This window comes from Ciconia boyciana, chromosome 15, assembly GCF_034638445.1.
Source record: "Ciconia boyciana chromosome 15, ASM3463844v1, whole genome shotgun sequence".
NCBI classification, from domain to species: Eukaryota; Metazoa; Chordata; class Aves; order Ciconiiformes; family Ciconiidae; genus Ciconia; species Ciconia boyciana.
The window spans coordinates 16,349,981-16,363,270 of record NC_132948.1 but is presented as its reverse complement, the minus strand read 5'-3'; the positions used below and the strand labels follow the sequence as shown (position 1 = coordinate 16,363,270).

Sequence of the window (13,290 nt, the reverse complement as noted above, 5' to 3'; positions counted from 1 at the left end):
TTCTTGCCTTTCCTCTCCTGGTTGCAAGCAGAATTATTCAATATTTCAGAAAGATTCTTATCCCTGGATATGCCCTCGGAGTCTTGTTTCCACAGCAACACAAAAGCAACTGATAAAACATCCCTTTTAAACTTCAAATCAATCTTTTATTTAGAGCTGTAATTAGGATGTTTGCCGGTAGCATTGTGTATTTTTATGTGTATGTATGCATATGCTGAGAGCAGCCTGTAAAACAGCCATAAGGTAGATAATCCTAGAAGTGTTGGAAGAATATCCCATGATGGGGTAAGCCTTCAGGCAGCGTGGCAGAGGAGCGTACTGCGGATGGGGGTGCCGACAGAGTAGGCCGTTGTTTTTCAATGGTTATATGAAGAAACAGCCCTCTGTGGGATGTAACTATTGCCAGGAGCTGGCTCCTTTCCTCCCAGCAGCTGCAGCATGCTCTCACTTGTTCCAGTTCTGCTCTGAAATGAAACATGTGAAGAATAGAAATGGATGGAAGAACATGCAGCAGCCATTGTGGGTAGAAGGAGCTAAGCTTTGGCACTTGGCCTGATCTGTCTGGTGAAAAGCTTTCCTTCCTTGAGAAGGAATTAATGGGAGAGGGGCTACATGTCAGAGGTTCATCTTAGCGATTAGTGTGCTGTTTTCTGTAGGCTGCTCAGATACTGTGCTGCACTTTCTGGTCGTTGCATTTGGAAGCAGCCCCACCCTGTGCTGCTTTTTAAAAAGGAAGTTGGTACCGGTGCAGTAGAAGGAGAAAACACTGGCTTTAAAAGTTGTGTGGTGCAACTTCTCAGGTTATAAATGCTCATCTGTCTATTTTTTACAGCTGTGCAAGATGTTTTACTTTGTCAAAACTTCATTATATATTTACAAGATACTTAGGAATGATAAACTGTACTGCTAGGGCTTGTATTGATTTTCACGTTGTGTCTTAAAAGTATCTAAATATTGGTGCTATTGCAGGTTGTCACAGGATAGTAACCACAGCTTGAAATAGGAATAATGTTGTGTATACTAGAGTTGGGCAGTTGCAAAATCTATATTTAAATTTATCACATTACAGATAAATAGCACTCGCAGCTGAATGATTGCATCAGCTTGTGAAGCTGCACATCATCAGGGTGGAAATAAATCCTTCCTTCTGAATATTTAAAGTGTCAGTAACTAGATTCATCATAATGTGAGTAACTGACTGTTAAAGGGAAAGTTCTTTGTGCAGTGATTGGTATATGTGGTTAATTATTAGAAACTAAAAGCTATAAATTATCACTCTAAAAGTTGTTAGTATATGAACTGTTATTCCCACTTGACAGATTTTTATCTTCTCTGGAAAAAAGTCTAGATAATTGAAGGTTCTTGCCTTTAGAAGGAGTCCCAGTTAACTGTGTCAGTGAAAATATAAACAGTTGTTGTGAGATTTAGTGGAAGCTGGAAGTCCAGACAACTAGGTTAGACTGTGCACACTGGGACAGCACTTCCAGAATGCAAATAATCTAAATTTAGGACAGGCTGGGTGGTGGGCGGGATGTCTATGTGGAGCTATTCCTTTTTGGACTGTAGGGGGAGCACAGGTGATAATTAGTCGTAAAATTAGATCTCTAATTCTAGCTAAGGCTAAGCAAGATGAATCCTGCGTTAAGTGATAAGTAAGTTGTTATATGAACTGCAGCGAGTTAATGCATCAAGGGTTTGGATTTGCACTTTTTACAGGTGTTCATTTGCGAACACTACAAATGGGCACTGTGTGTGAGCAGCATGGTTCTTCAGCAGAGCTCTAGAGAGTGGTGGGTAAATCTGGTGTTGATGGCAGGTAGTGGTTGGATGGAGATTGTGAGGAACAGGGAAAGCTTTGGGAAATGGTTCAGTCTGACCTGTAAAGGACCCCATTTTGTTAGTTTACGGTGTTTCCTAGGTAGTGATGTGGATATTGCTATATGGTTTCATAGGCCAAATAGGTGTCTGATTGTAGCATATGTGCATGAGAGCACACATGACTCTTCAGTTCTACTGAAGTCCAGTCTAATATGTAGCTTTTACAGTTTTCTATAGCATGTGTCAAATTGAAAAAGCACTGTTTTTTAAAGGTTCACAGAGTTTACTCAAAGCCATATTTTCTTTGAGGACTGTACTGTGACTCTGAGAATGTGAAATGGTGTTAATTTTATAATACAGATTCTCTATGCACCTGTATTATGCATGATATTTAAAATATTGTACCTAACTACTTGTATGATTAGTTTCTTGCTCATAGGAATTGAGATAATCTTTCATACATTTAATCGAGTTACAGAAAAGCTTGTATTTCAGAAAGTGTGACAACAGAAATAAATCCAGTGTCCCTTTTAATGTTTCAACTAGGTAGTATTTCGGTTTTGCTCTCCTTAGCTGAGGCTTTGCGGTGGTAACAGCAATGCATGCTTAGCTACCTTAGTGCGGTGAGATCTTCTGATACGAACAGAAAAATGAGTGTATGCAGAATGTACACTGGAGAGGAAATTGATTGCATCTTTGCTGCAAATAGTCAGCTTTTTTTCCACACTGAATCATCTGTTTTATAGTTGAACCATCTGAAAGCAAAATTACCCATCCTTTTTTAAATAACAGCATAAACCTTTTGCTAAGAAGGTCCTTCAAGAACTATAAGTGAAACAGCTACAGGAGAGGAAGTCTTGGTGTATTTAATTGATGGATTCAAGTTCATTGAATCTGTGCAAGGAAAGATGCATATTTTTCATCAATAACCAACTTTTGCTTGAGAATCAATAACTTTAAGAGATGAGGAGCTTTTATTTAAGCAGCATCAATTGGTAAATATTGGCATTTTGCCTTTTTCTGCTCTGCATAGCTGCTGCTGTCCAGTACTTTGAAAGGAAGTAAGATTCTGCACTGTGGGAGAAAAAAAAAAGTTTAAGTCAATACAAAGAAGGAGGTAGGAGGTTTGTTTATAACGACAAAAAGGTCCCTAGGATTCTTTAATTTCTTTCCCAAATACAGGTTGTTCATGCTTCAGAATTACTTCTAGGTTTGTTTTCTGCTTGTGACTTACCTTACTGGTATATTGTAAACACCACAGGTGATTAACTGATTAACTAAGAAAATTACTGTAGACGAAGTGCTCTTGAAGGCTATGCCAAGTTCCACTTATGGCACTTTGTTATTATCTATTTTGGGACTTATGAACTGCTAATGTGTTATCTATACATATGTAATAGCAACAGTTGTAATGAATACTTGCTTAGCATGTGGAATTTCAAAGCACCCTGTGGAGCATTTGAGTTCAGTGTTTCTAGAGGCAAATAAATTGTGCAGTCTGTCTGTGGTTGTAGACCGGAGTTACAGATGCAGACAGGTCAAAGTGATTCTGCGGAAAAATCATGCAAAAAGGATGTCACTACATATGCATGAGCTGTATGAAGATCTTACTGGCGGCACAAATTCTATGCCATTTTTAATAATGAAAGCGAGAAATGTTAAACACTTTTGCATACAGTGGTAACAGTACTGGCTCAAAAACACCTTGTTGCACCATAAATCTGCTTAGTGGTAGAAGAACCTGGATGTGGCCAGGCATTTGAATTCCTTTTAGGTCTCCTTTTCTAATTGGATTTCCATATTTCATTCTGCTTTACCTGATCACCAGATACCTGGACATCTCTGCAGAGTAAGGTCAATTAAGAGAGTTTCAAAGAATGTTCTGGGACTCGATTATAGAAAATCGGTGGAATGTAAAGCCTGTTTGGCTAGTATGTTTATATTTTTATATGAAATAGTTGAGGCTAACAGAAATGTTTAAATGTAGGCTTGATTATTTTTTAATTTCCTAACAATGCAGTAGTGAGCAAAAAGAAATTTGAAAGGAACAAGAATCATGTACACATATTTACATTCTAATTAATTAAATTACCATATACTTTTAATACAAAGAGAAATTATTATAATGAGATTCTTTGTCATTCTTATAAGCAAGACCATAGAAAACATCCTAAAATTTGTAAGGATTCATAACATTTTTGCTAAATAATAACCTGAGTCCAAATTTTAGAAAATTATATATGTTTTACTGTGCCTTTTTACTAGGCTCAGGCTGTGATACTCTTAATAAATGCGTAGGCATTTTTAACAGAAATACTGAGACTGCTTTATTGGTATTGCTAGGAATGCTGTTCTGAGCTTCTGAAATGACAGTATTGTAAGCGTAGCAGCCAGCGCGTTCATTGATGTGGGTCACAATCACCGTATTACCTTGTTGTACTGCTGCTTGCTTTCACTTCATGTGTGTAGTCCGATACATTCATTCTCTTCTCAAACTCTGTTAACTTTGGAATTGAACTTGGAAAGGTGTTTTCACTAATTCTCCATCCCTTTCGTTCTTCCATGTCTGTTCTTTGTGGAGGTGCCGGCAGGGTAGCTCGATGGAGGAGTGAAAGGTTGTGGCAATTGGAATTACTTGCAGGAGTTAGACATGGGATGTGGAATTCTGCTGCTTGAAAGATGATTTCTGAAGGCTTTTCTGCGCCCCAAAGTGAATGGGTTAACTCAAGATGAACTTTTTTCTCTCAACTTTTTGATTACAGCATATAGAAAAAGACTCAAACTTGTTTGTTACACATGCTGATAAAGAAGATGAATACTACTTTCTTTGTTCAGGTACCTGGGAATCAGCAGACTCTAAGTCAGTTGGGAAAGCTAATGACTGGTAGATACCCAAATAGGCTAGTGATAGTACAACAGTATTTTGTCTGTTCATCAAACTAAAAGATAAGTGCTGCTGTTGCCTCTTTTCATTTGATAAAAATGAATGTAAAACAAATGCACTACCCCTATATTCAGCTGAATTCACATTCTTGCTTTCTGAATTGAATGAATTTAATATTCCTTACAACTAATGTTATTGATTCTCTTCTAGTTCTGCCTATGATAACGTCAACAAAGTTCGAGTTGCTATAAAGAAAATCAGTCCTTTTGAGCATCAGACATACTGCCAGAGAACTCTCAGAGAGATTAAGATCCTACTGCGCTTCAGGCATGAGAATATTATTGGAATAAATGATATTATCAGAGCTCCGACTATTGAACAAATGAAAGATGTGTATCCTTTCAAAGTTTTAAGTTATTCTGTGTAGTTAGTGATGTTTGTTGTCTTCTCTGTTTTGATTGTTTCTTCCTTTTCATCCTCTTCCTTACTAAATTTTAATAAAAGTTGGCTTCTATTATTGTAAATTGAAAGGGAAGTTCATAGTGTTTGGTAGGTTTATAGATACATACATAGATTTGATATGTAGGTGAATGCTAGTTTTGTTTGTTCTTTTTCAGGAAAAGAAAAAAATTGTTAATTTCTATCTTCCAAGGCAAAGAACTCAACATTGTAGAGATGATTTAGTTTAGTCACTTAATCCTAAAACTATATTTGCTCTTGTTGTTAGATGTTGTTAGAGCTGTTGTTAGAACTGATTGCTTTGAGGAGAAAATAAAATGGCCAGACTCTGCTATAATTGTCTAAAATTTTCTTAACGAATAGAATGGATACATCGGGGGGGAGGGGGTGTAAAGCAAAACACAACCCCTGGTTTTGCAGTGCTTCCTGCGTATGTGAAAAGTCTGAAACTGCACAAGGGCAGGTAAACGTGCTTGATTAATATATGCAAATCTGGCCTTTTTGTTATACTAATTGTTCTTTCATGGGAAGCTTGGCTTTGTGTAGATACGACTTCATGTGGATATCTAATGTACAAAGTAGTCTTAGCTGGGAGACCCTACCTGAGATATAAGGCCTAGTTTAGAGTCAGCCAGCTTAATTTCTCCAAGTCTGTGTGCATTAGTTCCTACTGCTTTTGTGGGTCTTCGCAGATGTCTGCCCAATAAAAGGCATTAAGTGCATGCAGGCAGAAACTGAATTGAATCTGGGTCAAATGTTTTCACATCATAAATTATCAATATATTATTTGAGTTCAGTTGGTCTTATGTGGGATTCTGAGGTTGCATTTCTGTGGCCACTTTGACTAATGTAAGTGCATGCTGCCTGTAAAAAGATGTCCTAGTTGTGTGATCCAATCTCAATACCCAGAGGAGAGGCTGGGAACGCCCAACTGGAATGGCAATAGTAGCATGTTTTCACGAAATCCTATTTCGGTGAAAAGTGATCGTGGAACTACACCCCAAGGGTTTTGCAGCCAAATTGAATTAAGGGAGAAGAAAATTTTACTTAACTCCTTCCTGGCAAAGCAGAAAAAAATGCCTTTTCTTTATGTTCATTCCAATCTTAGAAAAAAAATCATCTGACTGAAAATATTAGGATTTAATTCTGGTAAGCAAAGGACTGTTGTGTTCAATATAGCGTAATAAATGTATAGTAAAGGAGAACAACAGCTGAATTTTTGAAATGGAGAGGTGGCAGAGAAGACTGATCAGAAATGATCAGATCTTCTACCTTCATGCTTTTATGCAACTGGAAGCAAGTATCTCAGAAGCTTATTACTCATTAAACTAAAAACCAGTCTTTATTTCTTGGCAAGCAGGACAGGAATCTGATCATATTAAGATTCCAATAAAAATCAGGCTCTAATATAAAGAAATAGAGGTTTATGATGATTAATTTGAGAGGACCACATGCTGATGCCTCTTAATTCTGTAAAGGGCTGCATCATGTAACAGGATTGATTCGATTCAAAACTTGTAAAGCAAGAAGCAACTACATAGTTTCATGATTGTCATGAAACAAACAAATAAGAGAGAAAAATTGTTACGGAAGTTTCATCTGGTACTGTATGTTGATATCTAACATGACACCATGTTTGTTTTGCTGCCTTACATCTGATGCTGGACAGATACATTGTGCAAGATCTTATGGAGACGGATCTTTACAAGCTCTTAAAGACTCAACACCTCAGCAACGACCACATTTGTTATTTCCTTTACCAGATTCTGAGAGGGTTAAAATATATCCATTCAGCCAATGTGCTTCATCGTGACCTCAAACCTTCAAATTTGCTGCTTAACACCACTTGTGATCTCAAGGTTAGTTGAAATGTCTTACAAATTTTGCTCCCATGGTCTTCATAAACTACCTGCTATAAGCATGAATGTGGTTTTGTTACTGGGAATTAATGTGATTTTTATCCTGGAAAGATTGCTAAAACATATTGGTTTTGATAAAATAATGATTAAGATGGAGTGACTAAGAGCTCACTGTTATGCTGTTTTAAATGAGTGCATCACTGTTTCCATCTGGAGGCTGACTTTGAAACAGCCTCTTTGAAAGTGAGGTGAAAATACTTATCTGAAGCAGAATTGTGTTTACCTAGAAAGTAAACTCAAACTGTGTATCTTTCAAGTCTTGGCTTCTCTGTGTTTAAACTATTAATTGTTCAGTGTTGGAAAAGGACTTCATATTAGTGGCCAACTGAAATGGCGTGTGAAATTTGGTGCTGATTAAATGCACAGCAATTACTTGGAGAGAGAACGTTCCTAATTTACATTTCCAGTGAAGGGCTCTGTACTAGTTAATACTACAAAAGGATGATCTTAGAGCTGTTACGATTCTAGGAAAATGTCAGCTCAATGCTTAGTGGCATTCAGTAAAGCAAACCAAGTGTGAAGAATTAGAACAGAAATAGAGAATAAAACAGAAAACATGTCATTCTGTAACTTTCTGTTGGTTTTGAGTCTTCAGTTCTGTGTGATCATAGTTATCACACTTGTCCATATGATATCCTTTTAAAATGAGGAGACCAGGGCTTCAAAATACTTTTCTCCATATCAGGAAGAACTGATACGGAGCCTAGGTCTCCTCTGCTGTAAGGTACTGCTTGAGGAAAAGCAAGAATACAATAGAATTTGATAAAATTGTTAGTGGCATAGGGAGGGTGAATAGAGAACAGTTGTTCACTGTCTTTACCTATTAAAAAGGCAGCAGGCAGGGAGGGAATGAAAGGAGCAGGTGGCATGCTCAGGGCAAAAGGACAGAGTGGTTAACTTGCAGCATTGTTAAGCTGTGGAATTTGGTACCGCAGAGCACTGTAGATATTACAGATAATATGACTTAAAAAAACCACCAAGCAGGTTAGTAGAAGAAAAAGCTATTGAATGCTACCTCTGGTTTAGAGTCCTGTGGTGGCAAATCCATGGAAGATGAGAGACTAGTAGAAAAGCACTGGAGTACAGTGCTTCTTTTACACTTTACATTATGTATTTGCTGTTGGCCACTGATGGAGCAAGATTACGGAGTTTACATTACTTTGATCTGACGTGGTACAACTGTGTTGCATACTGTGTTGCACCTAATTACACTTTGGTTTTTATGGTAGCTCTAGCTTTCTCATTTAAAAAAACCAACCAAACAAACAAAACAAAAATACCCTCTTCAAAATGTAAGCCAGTTGCTGGCTGTACAAGTTTGTCACAATTCCAAGAAAAGTCCTTGCTGTTCATATGCTGGTCCATTCTAAATACTGGCTACATGATCAGTTTGCTTTACATTCCCACTGCTGCTTGTCAGCTTTTCCTAATGCATGGTACTGCTGGACTGGTCACCTCTGACTCTTGCTATGGGATTTCAGCAGCTGTTATTACATCAGATCCCTTCAAGGCATTAACCCCTTCATGAAAGAAGTGGAGTAACATTTACGACAACTGTGCGATAGAGGCAGGAAAGAACAGTTTGAGCGTAGCTCTGTTATGTGCAATTAAAGGCAATAAAATAATAAAAGGCAATGTTTTAACACAACTAAGATGGTCATGAAAAAGGTGGTGAGCTCACTGTATGGCAAAATAATACAATATGACCTTAGTAAGTACTGTTCCAATTTCTTTATAAGATTTTAAAAACAGCATGCCGCTGCAATATGTGCTTCCTAGTGCAGAATATGGTAGCCTGTATGACAGGGCATATGCTTTTTCATAACCTAAAGGGAACTCTGGTGTTGTATTAATACCGCATCTAAAGTTTAAACAACAGAATTGGAGAGAAAACTAGTACATGTTAAGCCATGTCTGATGAATGCTGAACTTGGACTACCTTGTTTCTTTTAGGGCCATTCTGCAAGTCTGTGTGTCAGCTATGTACACGTGCACGCTTACACAGTTGATTATTGTACATAAACTCAAAACACAGCATACTGTGAAAATGAGCAACTTAAAATCACACTTTCAGAAGAAAGTCTGTTCATCTTCAGTGGTAATGCTGTTAGCCTCTTTCTTTAGTGGTGGTATGAGAGCGAGCTGTTGATCTCCTCTGGAGCTGACTCCTACAGTTTGTAACAAGAGCTCCTTCTTTCTTCTCCCTTAAACATGATCTTGACTTCTGGATCATAAATTCCCTTTCCAGGAAGGAAATGTATGAGTCTCTATTGACACAATTTGTCTGTGAACCTTATAGCTTGTCCTAAGCAGCTGAAAGGCTTGGGGCAGAAGTGCAGAACCTAAAGCTGGTTCTGTTTCCTTAGGCTATGCTACAGACTTAAATGAGACCTTAAATATGACTTACCACATAGTGGATGAAAGTTTATGAAAGTACATCATCTCTCTGAACTACTGTCTCTTGTTATGTATTTTCAGTGAAAGGTTAGATTGAGAGTGCATGAAAACTATTACCTTGGAATCTCTCTCCAGTGAGAGGCCGGGGTAATAAAGATACTGGTCTTCTCTTTTGCAGCCTGGCAGCTTTCCCATGAATGAGATTAATGTATACTGACATGCTACAGGCTGGAATATACTCTAAAATAGTAGCTAACATTTTTAGAAATATTTTCACATGCTTTCATGATTATCTGCATCCAAGAATTTGACCTGTCCTGCAGTTTTGTAAATGAAATAAGTTACATAAAAACTATAATGACCATATAATTTTCCTAGGCCAGTGGCATTAATGTTTCAGAAAATGAGGTCAAAGTTATTTTAAATGTATTCTCAACTAGTATGTTGCAGTGTCTTCAGTGTACCAGTTTACTCTAGCTGAGAATCTACTTTGACTTGGTTAAAACATTAACACACTAGATCAATATTATTTATAAGTAGTGCTTTTCTATCTACATAGTTAATACTCCCAAGTATTAAACATCCAAGAATTGTTAGATACTTTGATAGGCTTGAAAGGAAGGCGATGAGAGAGGGTTTTTTGAGGAAAACTGCAAGTTATTGTCTGTTTCAGGATTTTACAAATTACTCCAGACATGCAACTGTTTCAACTATCATCTTATCATTAACAGCTAAACTTAATGGAAGCCTTTCCTTTCCCTTTTATACAACTACATACATACACATGCACAGACTACTCCATATGACTTCAGTGTATTACTAGCGCTGTTGGGTGTCATTTCATTTGCTTAGTAAATGGTCATATGTACATGATCCTCATAAATCTTCCGATCTGCTTGATAGCTTCATCCAATTTTAAGCCATCTCTGTTTAAAAAAAAAAAAAAGCATACCTGATACTGATTACAGGAACATTGTTTTCAGGAAGTGGAAGCTAAATATATAAATAGGATGCTGGCTTTTTTATTATTATTTATTTATTTAGCGGGGAAGTTATTCCTTCTCTCTTAGTAGCATCTGTTCTGTCTCTCCAAGGCATGAAGCACTGACTGACATAGCTGGGGCTTTTGTTATGCAGTGTTTTTATGTTCTGCTATGACTTAGTCAAAATGCCAAGAAAATTTTGCTTGTCATTATGTTGCTCTCGCAAATTCTTTCTTCTTTTGTTTTAGTTCTGGTTGAGAAGCCTACCTTCTTCTGGTGCTTTGACTTTTACCAATTATTTTTTGAACAGGCATAGTGCTTTCGGAATTCCCTGGCCCGCTCCCCACCCCCACCCCCCCATAGGGAAGCTGATCTGTTAACCGTATTCTGTTGCCACGGGGCAAGAACTGTCTGCCCTCACCAGAGTACAGTCAGTCTCCTTGCTCTGTCCCTTGCACCCGGGACTTCAGGCAGAATGCTGGCCTCTCCAGCTTGTCTTTTATTCTGCCCTGCTAATGCTCCTGGTCAGCTCTGCAGCCGGTGAGAAGGCTGCTGACAGCCAAAAGCCTCTTTCTTGCAGCTTCAGCCTTGATACCTTTCTCACTAATGGTGTTTCTTCTTTTCTGCTTAACCTGTTTCTGCTCTAGTCAGCAGGGGCTTTTTGTCATTTTAATGAGCTCTCTTTGTCATTAATCTTCCTTTCCATCCCATGTGCATTTTTCTACTTGAGTTGAGACAGACACCTTCTTTTACTGGTTCTTTCTCCTCACTGTGGACCAGAGAGCCTTTCTTCTTTTGTCTTAATAATGACAAATCATAGCACTTTGCTTATGTGTAATACTATAATTCTGCACAAGTCTCCTTGCCTATAGTCTTACCTAGCTTTTTTCTGAGGTTAGGAGGAAGAGGTTGCAACAGTTTTGTCTGCCTGCATAAGTATTTTCTGAAGTCCATAAAGCTGTCCTCTATGGTTTCTTCGCCTCTGTCTTTACAGGAGACTCTTCTGATTATTTGTACTTATTCTCTTTATGTAAGCTGCTAATTGCACACAAGGCAGCTGCTCTGTTTCCATAGCCTGGGAAAACCTTGACGTGCTTAAAAGGGTTCCTTTTCATTTTGTTTTCCAAGGATTCAGGGCTTGGGGTTTTTTTTTATACGTAGCTAAAGTCAGTGGAGTCATCCCATGCAGCCTGGCTTGTGGATTTCATCATTGCCTCTTCTTCAGTCCCTCTGTTGAACAGTCAGCTGCTGAGTCCTGTCTTTCAGACGTAGCTTTTAGTCGGCTGAATCACTTCTTCCTTAACTGACCTATCAATTGTTTCACAGGCTGTCCCTCCAGGAAGACAAAGGCGTGGGTTGCCAGGGTACAGGGAGGTTTCTGTGGTTTTGGTAGGATTATCCATTACAGTCTTTATTGACTACAACATATTATTACTTCACATTTTTAATACAATCAGTGTACACAATTAACTATCAGAGAGTAAACTATTATAAAATGCGTGCATCAGAGGAACCTCCTGTTTGCTGCTCCTATGTTTGATGCCTTGTTTTTCTGAGAGTACATATTCTTTCATGCCAATACACTTTATGTGGAAATTGATCATTATCATAAACTGGTATTTGTTTGGTGGTAGCAAAAGCATATGAATGTGCCACTCAACAAGCTTGCCATTTACCTCTTGGAAGGTAAGAAAGGAAGAGCTGCTGTACTCTGGAACACTGTCTTTCTTCACATTTTCAATTGTCTTAATTTCTCTCTGGAGAAAGGACACTAAATAGCTCTGAAAGCCTTGGAGCCTCCTTACCAGAGTATAGATAAAAACACTTTTTCGTTTTTGCTGAACTCACTAGTCTAGATCAGAGTTTATTTTTCTTTTCATGGTTAGATAAAACTATTTTCCTGATACAAGGTTGAGAAATATTTTCATTTGTTTTTTCTTAAGCTCATGCTTCGTTCAGCAACCTACAATCTCTCCAGTCTACCATTATCTCATGGTTGGATAGGATGTTTCTCGTGCAGAGATGCAGTTATGATGGTAGCTTTTGTAAAAAGGGGTATTGAACTTTGCTACAAATGTGTTGGTTGGTAATTTTGTTTTCTGGACATCTTAATCTCTTTCTCTTTTCATTTTCTGGTAAATTTCTAATAACAGGTTGGAGCAGTGTATCTTGCCACCTATCTGGCAGAGGAGGTGTTAAGTAAGTGGAACATAAATTGTGCACCAGGAACATCTTTTTTTCCCCAGACCATTTATTCTTCCTGGCCCCTGCATGGCCTAATCAGATACTCTTTGTACTTACATCCAAAACATTTTTCTTAACCTTTGTGCAATAATTTGTTTCTAAAAATACAGGTTACCATCCCTGTATTTGTAGGTGTTACATCATGGGTTGGGGAATGGTGAATTAGTCATGTTGTAGTATTGGAAGCTGTATGTCTAATGTCTAATATGCTTTTTTTGTTTTTTATTTCTTTAAAACCAGATTTGTGACTTTGGACTGGCTCGTGTTGCAGATCCAGATCATGATCACACAGGATTCTTGACAGAATACGTGGCCACACGTTGGTACAGGGCTCCTGAAATCATGCTGAATTCTAAGGTAAGAACCATAGTGGACTGCTGCGGTGGTTCTGTTGCTGATTATTCACTTGTGAGTACCAATTTTGCTCCCCGTGTTTTTAGAATCAGAATGCATGCATAGTCTTGAGGAAATGTGGTAATGGATTTGCAGTATAGCTACTAGCTTGCAATAAATATATGATTCCAGGTACAATTGTTGGATACTACAACTGAGTAAACATGTGCATGAGCTCCCATGTGTCCAGTTC

General features: G+C 38.0%; 1 protein-coding gene across 1 annotated transcript in view; it reads left to right on the top strand.

Moving 5' to 3' along the window:
• The window catches only part of MAPK1 (mitogen-activated protein kinase 1), a 38,246-nt gene that overhangs the window by 12,840 nt on the left and 12,116 nt on the right, over nucleotides 1–13,290 (top strand). Inside the window, exons 2-4 of the mRNA XM_072880626.1 lie at nucleotides 4,913–5,095; nucleotides 6,831–7,020; nucleotides 12,945–13,061. Coding sequence (XP_072736727.1) covers nucleotides 4,913–5,095; nucleotides 6,831–7,020; nucleotides 12,945–13,061 — 490 coding nt within the window. The remainder of the gene's footprint in view (nucleotides 1–4,912; nucleotides 5,096–6,830; nucleotides 7,021–12,944; nucleotides 13,062–13,290) is intronic.